The sequence below is a fragment of the Choristoneura fumiferana genome, chromosome 25, assembly GCF_025370935.1.
Source record: "Choristoneura fumiferana chromosome 25, NRCan_CFum_1, whole genome shotgun sequence".
In the NCBI taxonomy this organism is placed as follows: domain Eukaryota; kingdom Metazoa; phylum Arthropoda; class Insecta; order Lepidoptera; family Tortricidae; genus Choristoneura; species Choristoneura fumiferana.
Genome location: NC_133496.1, coordinates 11,813,174 through 11,828,091, shown reverse-complemented (window position 1 = coordinate 11,828,091; position 14,918 = coordinate 11,813,174). Strand labels below are relative to the sequence as shown.

At 36.9% G+C, this 14,918-nt stretch overlaps 1 protein-coding gene across 2 annotated transcripts in view; it reads right to left on the bottom strand.

The window, feature by feature from the left end:
• Positions 1-11,876, bottom strand: part of LOC141442247 (probable sodium/potassium/calcium exchanger CG1090) — a 42,895-nt gene extending 31,019 nt beyond the window's left edge. For both annotated transcript variants that reach the window (XM_074107179.1, XM_074107180.1), the window contains exon 1: positions 11,516-11,876. In XM_074107179.1, coding sequence (XP_073963280.1) covers positions 11,516-11,527 — 12 coding nt within the window. In that variant the 5' untranslated portion in view covers positions 11,528-11,876. The remainder of the gene's footprint in view (positions 1-11,515) is intronic.
• Positions 11,877-14,918: the final 3,042 nt, after the last annotated feature.

The following is a 14,918-nucleotide window of genomic DNA, read 5'->3' as shown; positions in this document are numbered from 1 at the left end:
TCAGAAACGTACGGTTGATGCAGGCCGTTTCCAGCCGAAGCAACTAGAGGTCTATGGGGAGGGGGAGAGGAGGCCATTCATCTACATATTACATACATATTTAGCTTTTTTTGGTCCGGTTCCGGTTCGAAAGGTTCCGTTTTTTTATCCCCCAACGCAAAAAGGGGTGTTATAAGTTTGATCGCTATGTGTGTCTGACTGTGGCACCATAGCTCTTAAACGGGTGGACCGATTTGAATGCGTTTTTTTATTTGAAAGCAGGGCTTCTAGCGATGGTTTTTAGACATTATCAAAATCGGTTCAGCTTTTTTTGAGATATTGAACTTTGAAGTGACAATGTCGGGGTCTTTCCATCTTTTTGTTGGTTAGGTTAGGTTAGGTAATTGTTAACTAAGGTACGAACCATCAAGAGACATTGAAGATAACGCAAACTGTAACGTTTTCTTAAACCAAAGTGAAACGCTACCTAGCTACTGCCACAATATTGACAACTTGCCCTAAAAAGAAACATATCGCATTACTAAATCGGTAACGATTACAGCACTAGATTAACCGCCGACAGGTCACTGCGACTCACCCTGACTCGCCCCGGCTTGCCCTGACTCGGTGACCGGGATTAAACTAACGCATATGTATCTGCTTTCAAATATATTTTATGGTTCAGTATCTCCGTCGGCAAGAACTGAACCTTTATAGCCTAGAATCTAGCTTTTGCCCGCGATTCCGTCCACGTTGAATTCGTTTACCGCTATTACGCGGAAACTTTGCAATTTTCCGGAATAAAAAGTATTCTATGTCCTTTCCCGGGATTCAAACTATCTATAAATTGAATTTCGTCTAAATCGGTTTTGCGGTCTGCTCTTGGCCTTTCTTTACAAGCTTTTATATAATTTGTAATATACGTATGAGTTATGAATGTATGTTATGTTTATGTATGTATAGTACGATTACTTGGAGTTAACACTTGACAGATGGGCGTGCCTTCAGTCAATTTTCAACTTTGACGTCTTACAAATAAAGCCATTTTTAGTATACCGCTACCCACGTTTACAGATTAAGTAAAAAATATTTTATTTCTATGACCTTAAAGTTGAAAAATGACTGAAGGCACGCCCATCTGTCAAGTGTTTACTCCAATTAATCGTACTGTATGTATGTACGGGTCAATTCTTGCAAGTTAAATTTGACGCCCTTCATTGGGGGATTGGGGAACTATTGAGTTGGATTGACTTCAATTTTGGCATGCTTATGTAAATCTGATGACAATAAATACAATAACCTGGTACTGGTAGTGACAGCTTGGTGGTCCAGCCAGGATTTTCTCCGCGGGACGGAACTCCTCAACTGTTAATGGCATAGACCTGTTTGGTACGGGAGTGTAGATTGGCTAACATGCAAGTACCTACAGTCAACAAAAACTACAGTCAGAAAAAAAAACTTGTTTATATTAAAGTGACATTTTTAACAAAAACTTGTTTTACTTTGCCCGACTCGGCCTGATTTGGCCTGAAAGCAGGTCGTAAATCTCCACAGCTATTAACTTTACTTACATGGCAAGACTTATCTTGAAGAGTTCAGGCCATTTGTAACGTGACGCCGTGAATGTTTTTTTTGGAGAGTCACTAATGCGTCTCCATGGGCGAGGGGTTTAAATCGATTAAATGTCTCTAAACTTGTTACACCAAGGATAAATCAAAAAGTTCTCAGAATGAAAGTGGAAACAAAAGTATCTACTGTATTATAAATGTAGTGGTGGTAATTCATGTAAACTCTTTATTGTACAAAAGGAAAGAAACAAATACAATTGACACAGTTTGAGATACTTGTACAAAGGCAGACTTGTCCCTTTAAGGGATCACTACCAGTCGACTACTGTCTGGATGAAAGGAGCTATCATTTAGGGATAAACAAAGATTGAGTTTAAGAATGTGTTAAAATACTTAAGTACCTGTAAATAATGAATGTAAATATCGCTTTTGAAAAAAAAACCGACAAGAAACTCAACAGAGTACTGTTGTCTTCTCAACAAAGGTTTTTTCAAACTGCTGGTAAATTTCCACACACCACTTTTCCACTTTCCACTCACTAATACTTAAAGTGGTAAAATCTACTAAAGGTTAAAAGGAACACACACATGATTCCATTAATATTCGATTACCTACTTCTATTAAAGCGCGATTCTCAACCTTATGTCCACATATTAAGGTTCTATGTTGAGGAACTTTACCTAAATAATTTGACATACGAGCTTAGAGAATTAAACCAACCGGAGAGAACAACGTCGGGTCTTCTTCTCTATGAAAAATTTGTAATTTGCAGAAATGTATGCCCCTTGGGCAAACGTGAGTAGATATATGAGTGTGCATGTAAAGCTAAAGTTAGTGTTTCAATTTCGTCAACTGTGAACGTAAAAGGAGATGCTGACATAAGTTTTTGTAGTTGAAGATTTTTTAATACAAGCTTTGTCGTTCAAATTGGACATCCCTACCAAATTTCTAATCAATTCAATCACCAGAAGTGGCTGCAATTTGATTTAAATTATATAATAATAATAATAATACACATTGATGGATTGGACACACGCTTTGAGGGTCGAATAATCACCTGCCCAAGCAGGGTCTCCGTTCCGATCTACTGGCAGAAGACGGCCAGGACGTCCTCGGGCCACGTGGAGGCGATCAGTTGAGAAGGAGGCTGGCTCAATTGGTCTCGGCTCGGAAGAGTTGGAAGAAGCCGCACAAGATCGAGCCAAATGGAAAACTCTTCTACGAGCCCTATGTCCCTAGAGATAGTGAGGGATAACAGGAACACATCATCATCATCATCAATAATAATAATATCCCCACGGAAGCCTCCCAAAAGATCGGGACGTATGGGCCCGAGGCTCGATAACGAGAAACCATTTATTTAACCCGAACTAACATTGCAAGCTAATTAAGCTTGTAAAATATGGCAGGGCTATAATCATATTAGTTATTTTATGTGAATGTGAAATGTTTAGCTGCGTGCATTTCGTTAGTCTGTGACAGTTAGATTTTATAAAGTGAGCAGTTAGTGCGTATGATGCTTCCAGTTGGTTTAAAGCTTCAAGAATAAAAGGCAAGAGGGAATATTTTGTAGGTTACGTAAGTGTACTGATGGATCGTGCTTTATTATTGATTGCATCAATAATGTGCCTTAAATGTTGACGGTTTTGATTACATTTGTTGTATATAAACAAATCATAACTATACGTATGGTACATACACCAAAAATACGTGCTTCACAATTCTTTGTGATGGTTCCGACATCAGGGAGGGTTTCTGATAGTAAAATAACGACTGGTAAATTTTAGTAATATTTTATTTTTTACCCAGGATACTAGGTAGGTACATACCTACTCTATTTTAACTGTAGTGTATCTCCTCTTATATTTTTACGAAAATTGAGAAATCTTATTTTTATAGAAGAACAGCCGGAAATCCGCCGGGCATCCACTAGACAGCATACGAAAGAGTTTTTGTAACTTAAAAAAGGAGACGCTTCGCTCGCGTTTCGCCCTCGCTCGCAATTTTTAATTATTATTATTGTTCGCTTATTCTGTCTCATTGTTAAGCAAATGGCTCCCCCACTGCAGAGAAGGGCCAGTCCTTCAAGTGGTCCAGTTCATCCCACCATCGCCATCTAGGTCTGCCAGGTTATTATATTATTTTGTATTTTTTTCTTTAATTGTATACTATAGTTTTTAAGTATTTTATTTGTAATTATTTTATGTTGAAAAAATGACTTTCTGCCAAGTTTCTTGCGGCGCATTCTTCTTGGCAATGATGGTCTTTCCGAAAGCGCTGGTAGTTTAAAAAATGACGTGTAAAAGTGCCCATTGCGGCCTATTTACTGAATAAATGATTTGAATTTGAATTTGAGGTCGCCTTTTCGAGTTGGTGGGCATTCACTCAGTGGTTATCTTAGCCCACAACTCGTCCGGCATGCGGTAAACAAGTAATGCTCTCTCAAAAATTGTATGAAAAGTCAATCCTTTAGGCGTGCCAGGACAGATTCGTATTAAATCAGTTGAGTTTTAGGCTCAGTATATACATATGTAGTGAAAACGTTGCTTTAACTAGCTTACTGAAGTTTACTTAGGCTAATTGAGAAAACAAGATAATACAGACTTATCCAACAAAACACAATGGAACAACATTATTCAATAGGTAGATCTTAGCGATTATGCAGGTTGCAGGTTACCTGTCACAGCCAATAACAACCCGGCTTGCTCGGGTTCGTCTGCTATCTGTTCCGGGCCGGGATTTGTGCCAGAACCCTTATCACGCCGCATCTCTAACGGGTTTCAAACAGACTGTTATAGGTTTAGAGAGGTTAAATTACTCAATAGTAACGGTGGTTGAACTTTCCATTAACCTTTTTAGTAAAAACACCGGCCGAGGTTGGGCAAAATGTCGTTTCTGTACAATTTTTTAAAAGAAACAGATACAACTGTTTTATTTTATAGCATTTCTATGTAAAACCAATTATTTACTGCGAACCAGAGATTTTTAATAATATACGTTATCAAGAGAGCGGAATTTTCATGACATTTTTGACCTGGACTTCTCACTTGATTACCTAAATGATGTCGATATATTGCGCTGCCTTTGGAAGAGGAAGGCCGTTTTAGTTAATTTTATGTGTTTTTTATTTTTATTTTTATGTAAAAATTCATTTTTTAAATAAATATTCTATTGCAGACTTATTAAACTTTAAATTACTTAGATTGTCGTAAACTTGTTATGTAGAGCGTTCTTTTTCTGCATACAAATGGATATTTGACTGTAAAAGAAGTAGTTTAAAACCGGAAAATATGAAAAAAAACATCTATTACTTTTATATTAAAATTCCTTACTTATACTAATATTTGTACGCCAACAGGCAATGGTTATCCATTCAGTGTTCATTGCATATGTCTATTTCACATTTTCAACTGCTCGAAAGTTAATTGGAAGAGATCGCTCTTTAATTTAAGGCTGCCTTGCTTACTACTACTTTTAATCTTCTTTCGTACCTACCTATGTTATATATGTATGTATATAATATACCGCGAGCCTGTAACTATTATGGTAAAAGGACGAGGAGATACTTAATACCGCGCATATTCAACAACCTCTTCTCGGAGGAGGAATGTAAAACCAAGAATTGTTTCAAAAATAAGTTAAAAACAGGGTTGATCAGCTCTTTCCATACAAAAAATTGTTAGTTTAGTCAGTACCTATTCGTTTTGTATAATGTAAGGTACTTTTTTTTTTAATAAAATATCACGGGACAATTCACACCAATTGACCTAGTCCCAAAGTATTAGCAAAGCTTGTGTTATGGGTACTAAGCAACGGATAAATATAATTATATAGATAGATAGTACATACTTAAATACATAGTAAACACCCAAGACCCGAGAACAAACATTCGTATTTTCATACAAATATCTGCCCCGACACGGGAATCGAACCCGGGACCTCAAGCTTCGTAGTCAGGTTCTCTAACCACTAGGCCATCTGGTCGTCAGGTCAGCTCAATGGTTCACATTTTTATGTACAAATTCGTGCTTCATTGAGACAAGCCATATTAATTTGCGTAACGAAATAATTCAGTTCGTTGCATCACGTAATTGTAATTTCAAAGACTCGTTTGAAACGATTTCATAAAATAAATTTGAATAGAAACCCAATTTTGTTAAAATGTACGTGCAAATAAATCCTCCAATTTTCAGTGTTTGAGCAGCATTGCTATAAAACGAAATATACTTTGTGTTTATAGCACTAAAGTGCAAAATGCGTTTCAATTTTTCTATGTCTAACTGCGTAACTATCACGTTCAACTATAGACTTTAAAGTGTTGGCATGGCAGTAGAGTTTCAATTGCAATGCCGGAATTTCAAAGGAAACTTAATTTATCAGTCGTTTTTTGTTTGCACAGAATTCCGATGGATTGGACTTTATTGGTTAGTTTTATGCTTTTTAAAGTATATTATGGACGAGAACGATAAAAACTGGCCGCATTTCTTGGTGGACTGTAATAGTAATATACTAGCCTTTATTCTCTGTCTCAATCCAATATATAGACTATTTAGTGATGTGAAAACCTAGTACTTATTGCAAAACAATTAATGGATTCAATAAATCGGTTAATTTATTCAGCGAATAAATCGCTTTATTTAATACTTGAATAAATCGACGAATTTAAAAATGTAATTTTATATTCAACTATGAAAGCAGTAACTTGACGACCGGATGGCCAAGTGGTTAGAGCACCTGACTACGAAGCTTGAGGTCCCGGGTTCGATTCCCGGCCGGGGTAGATATTTGTATAAATAATAATACGAATGTTTGTTCTCGGGTCTTGGATATGTTTATCCGTTGCCTATTATACATAGTACAAGCTTTGCTTACTTTGGGACTAGGTCAATCGGTGTCAAGTGTCCCATGATATTTTTTTTTAATTTTAAGGTAACTAAAAGTCGCTTACAAGATCGAGCATTAATCGATTTTTAAAATGTCAATTTTTCCTCCAGTCTACACGCTACCACAGACTATACATGTGTTTTATTCAAGAAATAATGTCATATTTTGACGAAGATTTTTCAAATGAAAATCAAATATTGAAATCAAGTGAAAAATGATGATGATGATGATGAGGATATTGGATTGATACAGCGGATGCAAGGTGTGACACATGGACCACCGTCCATATCCGACAAATAGGGTACTATGCGTTGTGACACATAGTCTAATCACGTCAGACTTTATAAAAATGTTAAAGGAACTACGTGGTTGGACGTTCGGTGTTCATAATAAATTGCAGTAGTTCCATCCTTGCGCCGTATCATATTAAATTACCAAAAATCGTGCGCCACATAGTATAAAATTTTTGACTCCAAAAGAGGCGTGGCATTCTCGATATTTTTATGGTACGGTTTAAAGGTATTAAATATGATTTAAATCTAAACTTTGTTTTCACGCCCGTAATAACAAACTAACCACTATACTTCGGGCAGGACCTTTGTCTACAGTGGCGCCAACTGGTGAGCGCGAAAACGGTAGCCCGTGGGTAACCCTCATTATCTTAGAATAGAAAATAATAGAATAACAGTGTTTGTTAAGCGTACTTTAATTAAATATTATCTTATCTTATCCAGTTCAATTTTATTTTTATGGCGTATGTAATAACCGTAGTATTACATTATATAATAAGATACAATCAATGTATTTATAAAACGTATTATTATTCTTTATCAAGGCCGTAGCGAAACAATTTCTATAGAAATAAGCTACTATTGTTGACGCTACGATAGTGCTACGTCGTTCGTAGCACTGCTACAGAATGCTACGAAATAAAACAAATTCTGAGTATATGTTTGTGTGAAGTTTGGATACAATATTTTCTGTCGTCAGTACTTTTTTGGGCTTCCGTAGACAAAATGATGAAAACGGAATCTTTTTTTTTTTTTTTTTTATTTGAAACGGGCAACGTACAAATTTGTCACATTAGCCCATAGGGCAAAACATTAACTAACCAGGAAAAAAAATTACATCTCACAATTGATAATAACTAATTCCTTGTCACATCAGCCAACCTGAAAAGCATTAACGCCATGTCTGAGGCCGGCTGAGCTAAAATACCTACAAACATACCCGTGTCATACTTGCTCAGGTTGGCTGCTGCAACCAACGCCTCCCTCGCAGCACGATTCCGAACACAAAACGGAATCTTAATAGTTTCGCCGTGTCTGTCAGTCTGAGCTTTACGTACTTAGACAATTAGAGCGTTTTCAGATTATCCGATCCGATATTGGTATCGGACGCCGATACGATATCGGGGCAAGTAAATTGTATGATATGTGATACGAAATCGGATCGGATAAAAATATATATATACCTCGTTGAGTTTCTTGCTGGATTCTTCTCAACAGAGGTTTTTCCGAACCGGTGGTAATTTTTTTTTTGACATTCATAAGTGCTTGTTATAGCCTAAATTGAATAAAGATATTTTGACTTTGACTTTGCCATCTATAAAGAACGTCACACTAATTTTGTCCATTTTAAGACCTCCCCCTTATCACATGTGTTGCTATGAAAATTGCAATTATTTTGTTTCTGTGTCACAGACCCTTCCCCCCCCCCCCCTTGATAGTACATACATACATAAAAATCACGCCTGTATTCCCAAATGGGGTAGGCAGAGCACACGAAACGTTACCGCTTCGGAGCCACTTTTAGCAATTTTAGGTTTTAAGTTTGACAAAAACGGTACAATAGTGACAGGTTGCTAGCCTGTCGCCTACGGTGTACCTTAACCTAGATAGTGTGACGAAATTAATGGATGACTCCTTAGGAGGTATTAAAAAGTGATAATTTGTGTTAACGGTAGAATAACATTTCAAGCCTAAATATATTTATAAGTTAGTTTTGTTCACAAAATTACACCCAAACCCTAACAAAAACACATGTTTCGCACAAACAAAGGTTGCAGTTTAATAGACTGAATCACTGAAAAAAAATTAACACAGACATCACCAACATTTTTCTAGCACGTTTGAAATCTAAACCACAATCCAGAAATCGTCAACCATTTCTTTCAACGTTAAGACGTGCCCTGAGGAGCGACAGAAATCGTCAACATTTTATTGAATTACGTAAAAGCGCGAAGGCTCTCGGTATGCAAACGGCGCCCGATTCAATTATACGGCGATTCGTGGCCGCCAGTTTGCTTTCCATTTATTTCAACTGGGCTAAAAAAAGAGATTAATCGTATACTCTTCAGGGTTCCAAATTTGAAACTGGTATAAATAAGTAAGACTTACCAAATTTTAGTTTTATATTAAATAACACAACTTTTAAAAGGTACACATTTACCTACATATGCATAAAATACCATTAGCAACTGACATATAAGTAAAAAACAAAAGCTGTTAGAAATAGACAATAAAAAGTACAAAAACATATAAAAAGAGGTCGCTGACTGTCGCCAACAGTATTCGAAGGGTGGTAAACGGAATCCTATTTTTTTGAAGATTTCGCTAGCTATTTGTCGATCTACCTGTCTGTTACCAGCTTGTATCTCATAAAACGTATTAGATAGACAGCTGTAATTTACATAAGTATTGTGTATTCGTATTGCCGCTACAACAACAAATAAATATAGAAACAAAGGGGGTTCCCATACGAGATACATATAAATTTTGTTTTGTATCTCTATAGTATACACTTATAGAGATATAACGCAAACAAAATAAGTTTAAGCTCGAAATGATAATAGAGATAAATATACTGAATATAAACAAATACTAGATATCACTATTAGTATCACTTTGTTAATTTATCTTATTGAATATTTAGGGTCTGTTTCACCATCCATTGATTAGTGTTAACTAGCGGTTAGGTGTGATGCCGTCTCTATTTGTTTTGTTCGAATAGACGGAGACGGCATCACATTTTAATAAATATAACATAATATTTCGTGCACTATTCTTTTATGTATATATTTTTGTTTTGATTTGTACGTACCCTATCGTGCCATAATTCAAAACGGCTCATGACGAGTACAGTCCGACTGCAAGCCAAGTATCAATATTAAGTGCTCGCGAATATTAAGTAATGTCTAGACATTACTTCGTACGACCTACTTTGTCGCTGACCCGGCGTCGCCAACATTCTTAATAGCTAAAGAGATAAACTGTCTCCTTGCAATGCAACGTTTCGTTTCTAGGAAAAATATTACTTGATTTTGTCATAATGGCTACGGAACCCTATCTTGGGCGTGTCAGACACGCTCTTGGCCGTTTTTTTGACTGGGGCACTTTTTACTTTAATTTAGACCAGTTGCTACTTAGACTAACTAGACTAACTGCTTTTTAGACGATCCGCACTGGGCCAACGTGGGAACTACGGCCCAAGTCCTTTCTTTCTGAGATGACGCCTGTGTCCCGCTGTGGGTGTCTAACACTAGTGTTAAAACACATGAAAAATGCAAAGTACCCGTGGGATAGTAATTGACGCGATTTACGCAATTGAAGTTGTGGGCAACAGCTACTATAGTTATATTTATATAAATTACTTTTGACTACCGTGTCGTTATCGATTCGAATGACCTCGTGACATTTGCATACGATAAGGTATTTACTGTTAACAGTTCACCGATAAAAACAATATACATTACGAATATTTCGATAAATTTTAAATATGAATGTCGAATGTTTGGCGTAAAGCTTCATATTCTCATCATCATCATGTCAGCCGAAAGACGTCCACTGCTGGACATAGGCCTCCCCCGAGGCTCTCCACTCAGACCGGTCTTGTGCTTTCCGTATCCACCGCGATCCCGCGAGCTTAACCAGGTCGTCGCTCCATCTTGTTGGAGGCCTACCGACAGCTCGTCTCCCGGTCCGCGTATGCCATGACGACTAATATACATGATAGTTATTAAAATTCATGGTGGTTTATCGATGAAATTGTATTTGTTCACTAACTAGATAAAACAAAAGTTAAGTATTTCCACATACAATACATTGTATGAAGTAATTAATTGAGACATAGTTAACGAAATGTCTCTCTTCCTCTCTCCATTCCTAAATTCTTGAACGTTAAGCAACTTCTAAGGTTAACCAGTTGTTGGCTGACAGTAATTTGCACCTTAATTGAATTAAATTCTACAGTTGAGCGTTATAGTTAAAAAAGTGTTATCAAGCCATTTTTTTTTTGTTCAATTTGTCTGTTTGGACAGGCTAAACTCTGGGATCATATCGCCTCGTAGTAAGTTAATAGCCATAAAAATAACAAAGATATATTAGTGACATTTAAAAATGCCACAGTAAAAACTGTAAAAAAGACACTTAAAATTCATTGTTTTAAGATATTATGCATTATAAACAATCAATATTCTTGTCTGAAGTAACAATTGCTTGTCTTGAAAACGGTTAAGTGCCAGTTAACTTTGCTGAGATTATTAGATACTGGGCTCTAATTTAGCTTATTGTCGATGACGCAATTCGTTCATTTTATTAATTTAATTACGAGACTTTTAACTTTTTCTTTTATGCAACTGGATGGCAAAAGAGCAAGTGAAAAAAAAATCGCTTTTAAATTTTTATATCGTATAGGATTGTGTGGTCAAACTCGATAAGTTAAAATAATTGATTGTTGATCGTTGAAAAAAAGAACACTCTATGTAGCATTTTATAATTCGACGTTTTTACCAATTATTAAATCGAGTTAATAATTGACCACACAACCCTTACCCGAGTACGATAGTTTGAAGTTACATAAAATATGTGTATAAAAAATCGATATGACATTATCATACGTAATATAATTAAAGTACTTAAGCATATTTCCTAAATTTTCTTTTTTTTTAGGTATCACCTCAAAGCTACAACATAAATAAAAGAAAATCGTCTAAATATAAAATATATCGGCATTCATATGGTCCTCTCTAAAATTTGGTTTAGCCGTTTTGAGCTTAAGTTTAATAAATAATAATATAGTCTCACCGTGGGCTGCATGGTCTGGCGGGCGGCCAGCTGTTCTGAACCGTAGGTCGCTATTTATACGCCCAGGATATCGATTTTGCCCGGAACAGTTATGTAACTCACACCCGCCACGAAAAGGTTTACCACTTCTGACTTCGCACACGTTTCATAAACGACACATTTCAAATTAGGATCTAACTCTTTTATACAAATAATTAATAACTATTACAAAACTAATTTCGATACAAACGTGATAGAAACTATTTTTAACACGCTGTTTTTTTTAAATGTAAATGGAAGGCGGGAATTGACCGGGAGACTGGTTTTTTTACTTTTTTTTTAGCACGGGAAATAGCAGTTTCAGACGCGACTTCCGATGGTGGCGCCGAGGTAGCGACTGGCGGCGGCGCGGGGCGACTGCGCGGCGTCACGCACACATACAACCTCGCCAAATGCCTTCCAAGTAAAACTGAACCCTACAGCGGTACATATAAAATGCAAACTCAGTAAATAATTGGGGTGGAAACAAACCAGGTTGTTTTGCGATTTGTTCGGTGTAATTACGAGGGGGTAAGATTGGGAATGTGATTGTATGGTTGTATGATACAATTTTATGAAATTGGTGTAGGACAATGACGGAAGCGCTTGTCTGGAGCGTCACAGGAAGCAATAGTTCTGTTTTACGGTCGGTAATGATTTTGGGAGTCAAGTCAAATGTTAAACTGCTTATTAATTTTTCATTTATTGTATTATTTAATGCTAAGGACACGATTTTTGTAAACACATTCATGAAAATACTACTTGAAAGTGGTAATGTGTTATACGTCCCACTACTGGGGACATTGCTTATCTCAGAATCTAGTTCCCTCTGTAGTTCCCACGCGGCCCCTAGCAGGTTGGGAACTTCACTTCTTCTTCTTCTCAGCCTTCTTCTACCAAATTCTTGGTGTAGGCCTCCTTCAACCTCTTCCACTCCGATCTATTTTTGGCAGTTAGAGTTTTTTATATCATCTTTCCATCTCATTTGCCGACTTGTCTGCCCACTGGTCTCCAATCCAGAACAACTCTACACCACGAATCGGTTTTTCGGGTAATATGTCCCACCCATTGCCACTTGAGCTTCGCTATCCTTCTACCAATGTCGGCGACTTTACTTTGCTTTCTGAGCCATTTGTTCGTTTTCCTGTCTCTCCTTGTAACTCCAACCAGTTTCCTCTCCATTGCTCTTTGGGCAACTCGGAGCTTTTCGACCACAGCTTTCGTTGTTACCCAAGTTTCTGCTTCGTAAGTTAAAGCCGGCAGGACACATTGGTTGAAGATCCGTGCCTTTTGCTCTTGTTTAATCTTCATCTGGAATGCGAAGCTCAACTTTGAGAAGGCTGCCCAACCCAACCTTACACGTCTATCAATCTCGTTACACTGGTTGTCTTTACCCATCTTAAATTGAAAATACAAACTGAAATATAGATGCACAGAAAAAACAGAAAAATAAGACCATCACTGGGAATCGAACCCAGGTCCTCGGTAATCCGTACCGCGTGCTATACCGCTACACCACTGATGGTCATTGGGTAATTTTTTGACCATCAGTGGTGTAGCGGTATAGCACGCGGTACGGATTACCGAGGACCTGGGTTCGATTCCCAGTGATGATCTTATTTTTCTGTTTTTTCTGTGCATCTATATTTCAGTTTGTATTTTCAATTTCGGTTTTACGGGATGACCGTAAAAGTAAAAATTTGGAATTGAAATAAAAAATACAAAAAGATTCCAAAAAACCAATCTTAATTTACCCATCTTGATTTCTTGGCCTAAGTACACATATTTATCTACGTTCTCGAGCATAGTGCCGCCTACATACACCACTGCGGGGCTATTCTTCTCCGTGGTCATTATTTTCGTTTTATTACGTTATATGTTAGATCTTTCCCGTCAATAGAGATACGAAATAAGTGTTTTTTCAGACAATATTTAAAAAATCATACAAAATTAAGCATTCATTTTTTTCAAAATCCAGTAGACAAAATGGACATAAAAGATTGGAGAACCGATAGCCGTTTGACTTATAATTCTATCTGCAGTGCAAAAGTTGGAGATACGATTCAAAACTTGACAAAAATCGATGAAAACCTCGGGTAGCCCCTTAACTAAATAGTATAAAGAAAGAAAGAAAGAAAGAAAATACATTTATTCACAACACAAGACACAACAATAGAATACAACAATACAACAATAGTATGCAACCTCGTTACACCATTAAATTGACGTATGTTGCATTCGTAACTTTTAGACGGGGAAGAATAAATAGGGATTTAAAAACACAACACAACCTGATTTAAAACATACATAGTGTAATACTACTGACGATCCTGAGCAAACTAACTTTCGGGTTTTCAGTTATTTAATTAACACCTTTTAGAACCTCCTCCATTTTCAAGTCGGTTAAAGAACCACTCGCCCTGTCACAAACCTCTAAACCGTAAACATGTGAACCCCTTTAACTAATGTTGGTCAAATCAGCGGTTTTTAACCAACATGTTTGAACAAGAATAGCTGGGTGTGGGTAAACAGTGCGGGCCAGTTCAAATAACACGCCGATTTGCCCACGGCAGCCACGAAGCACTAATAACGAGAGTTGCCAGTTCCCAGTGCTGCTAATTTAGTCACCTTGTCGCTGGAAATGACGTCTTGATCAAGTGTTAGAGCAATTCAGCGACTAGGGGCTTACACACCGTGTTTTGTAAACGCGCTGTTGACGCGTATTTATTTTAGAAAACTGGTTAGGACCTGACTACGAAGCTTGAGGTCCCGGGTTCGATTCCCGGCCGGGGCAGATATGTATGAATAATACGAATGTTTGTTCTCGGGTCTTGGATGTTTAATATGTGTTTAAGTATGTATTTATCTACATAAGTTTGTTTATCCGTTGCCTAGTATCCACAGTACAAGCTTTGCTTAGTTTGGGACTAGGTCAAATGGTGTCAAGTGTCCCATGATATTTATTTTATTTATTTATTTACTAGCTTTTGCCCGCGACTTCGTCCGCGTGGAATAATAACTTTGGGAAGTATTTAATTTATTTAGGATACCTATTCTGCCAATAATAGCACACACTTCCACAGTTTACTGAATAAAATAAACTGAACTGAACTGAACTGAACATCCATACATCCATGTTCTTTGGTAAAACATAAATATTTATAAAAATAAATATTTTGCGGGTAGCCACATTTTAGCAATACGACGTGTATTCTACCCTACCAACACAAAAGGACTAATTATTATTCCTCATAGTGAACTCTTGACACCATACGTCCTTTATTGTAAGTTAGGACGGTTGGATTATAATTAAAACGGCATTTTTACTAAGCATTGCTACACCTATTTCCGATAAACATAGTTATAGTAAATTTGTTTGGAATTA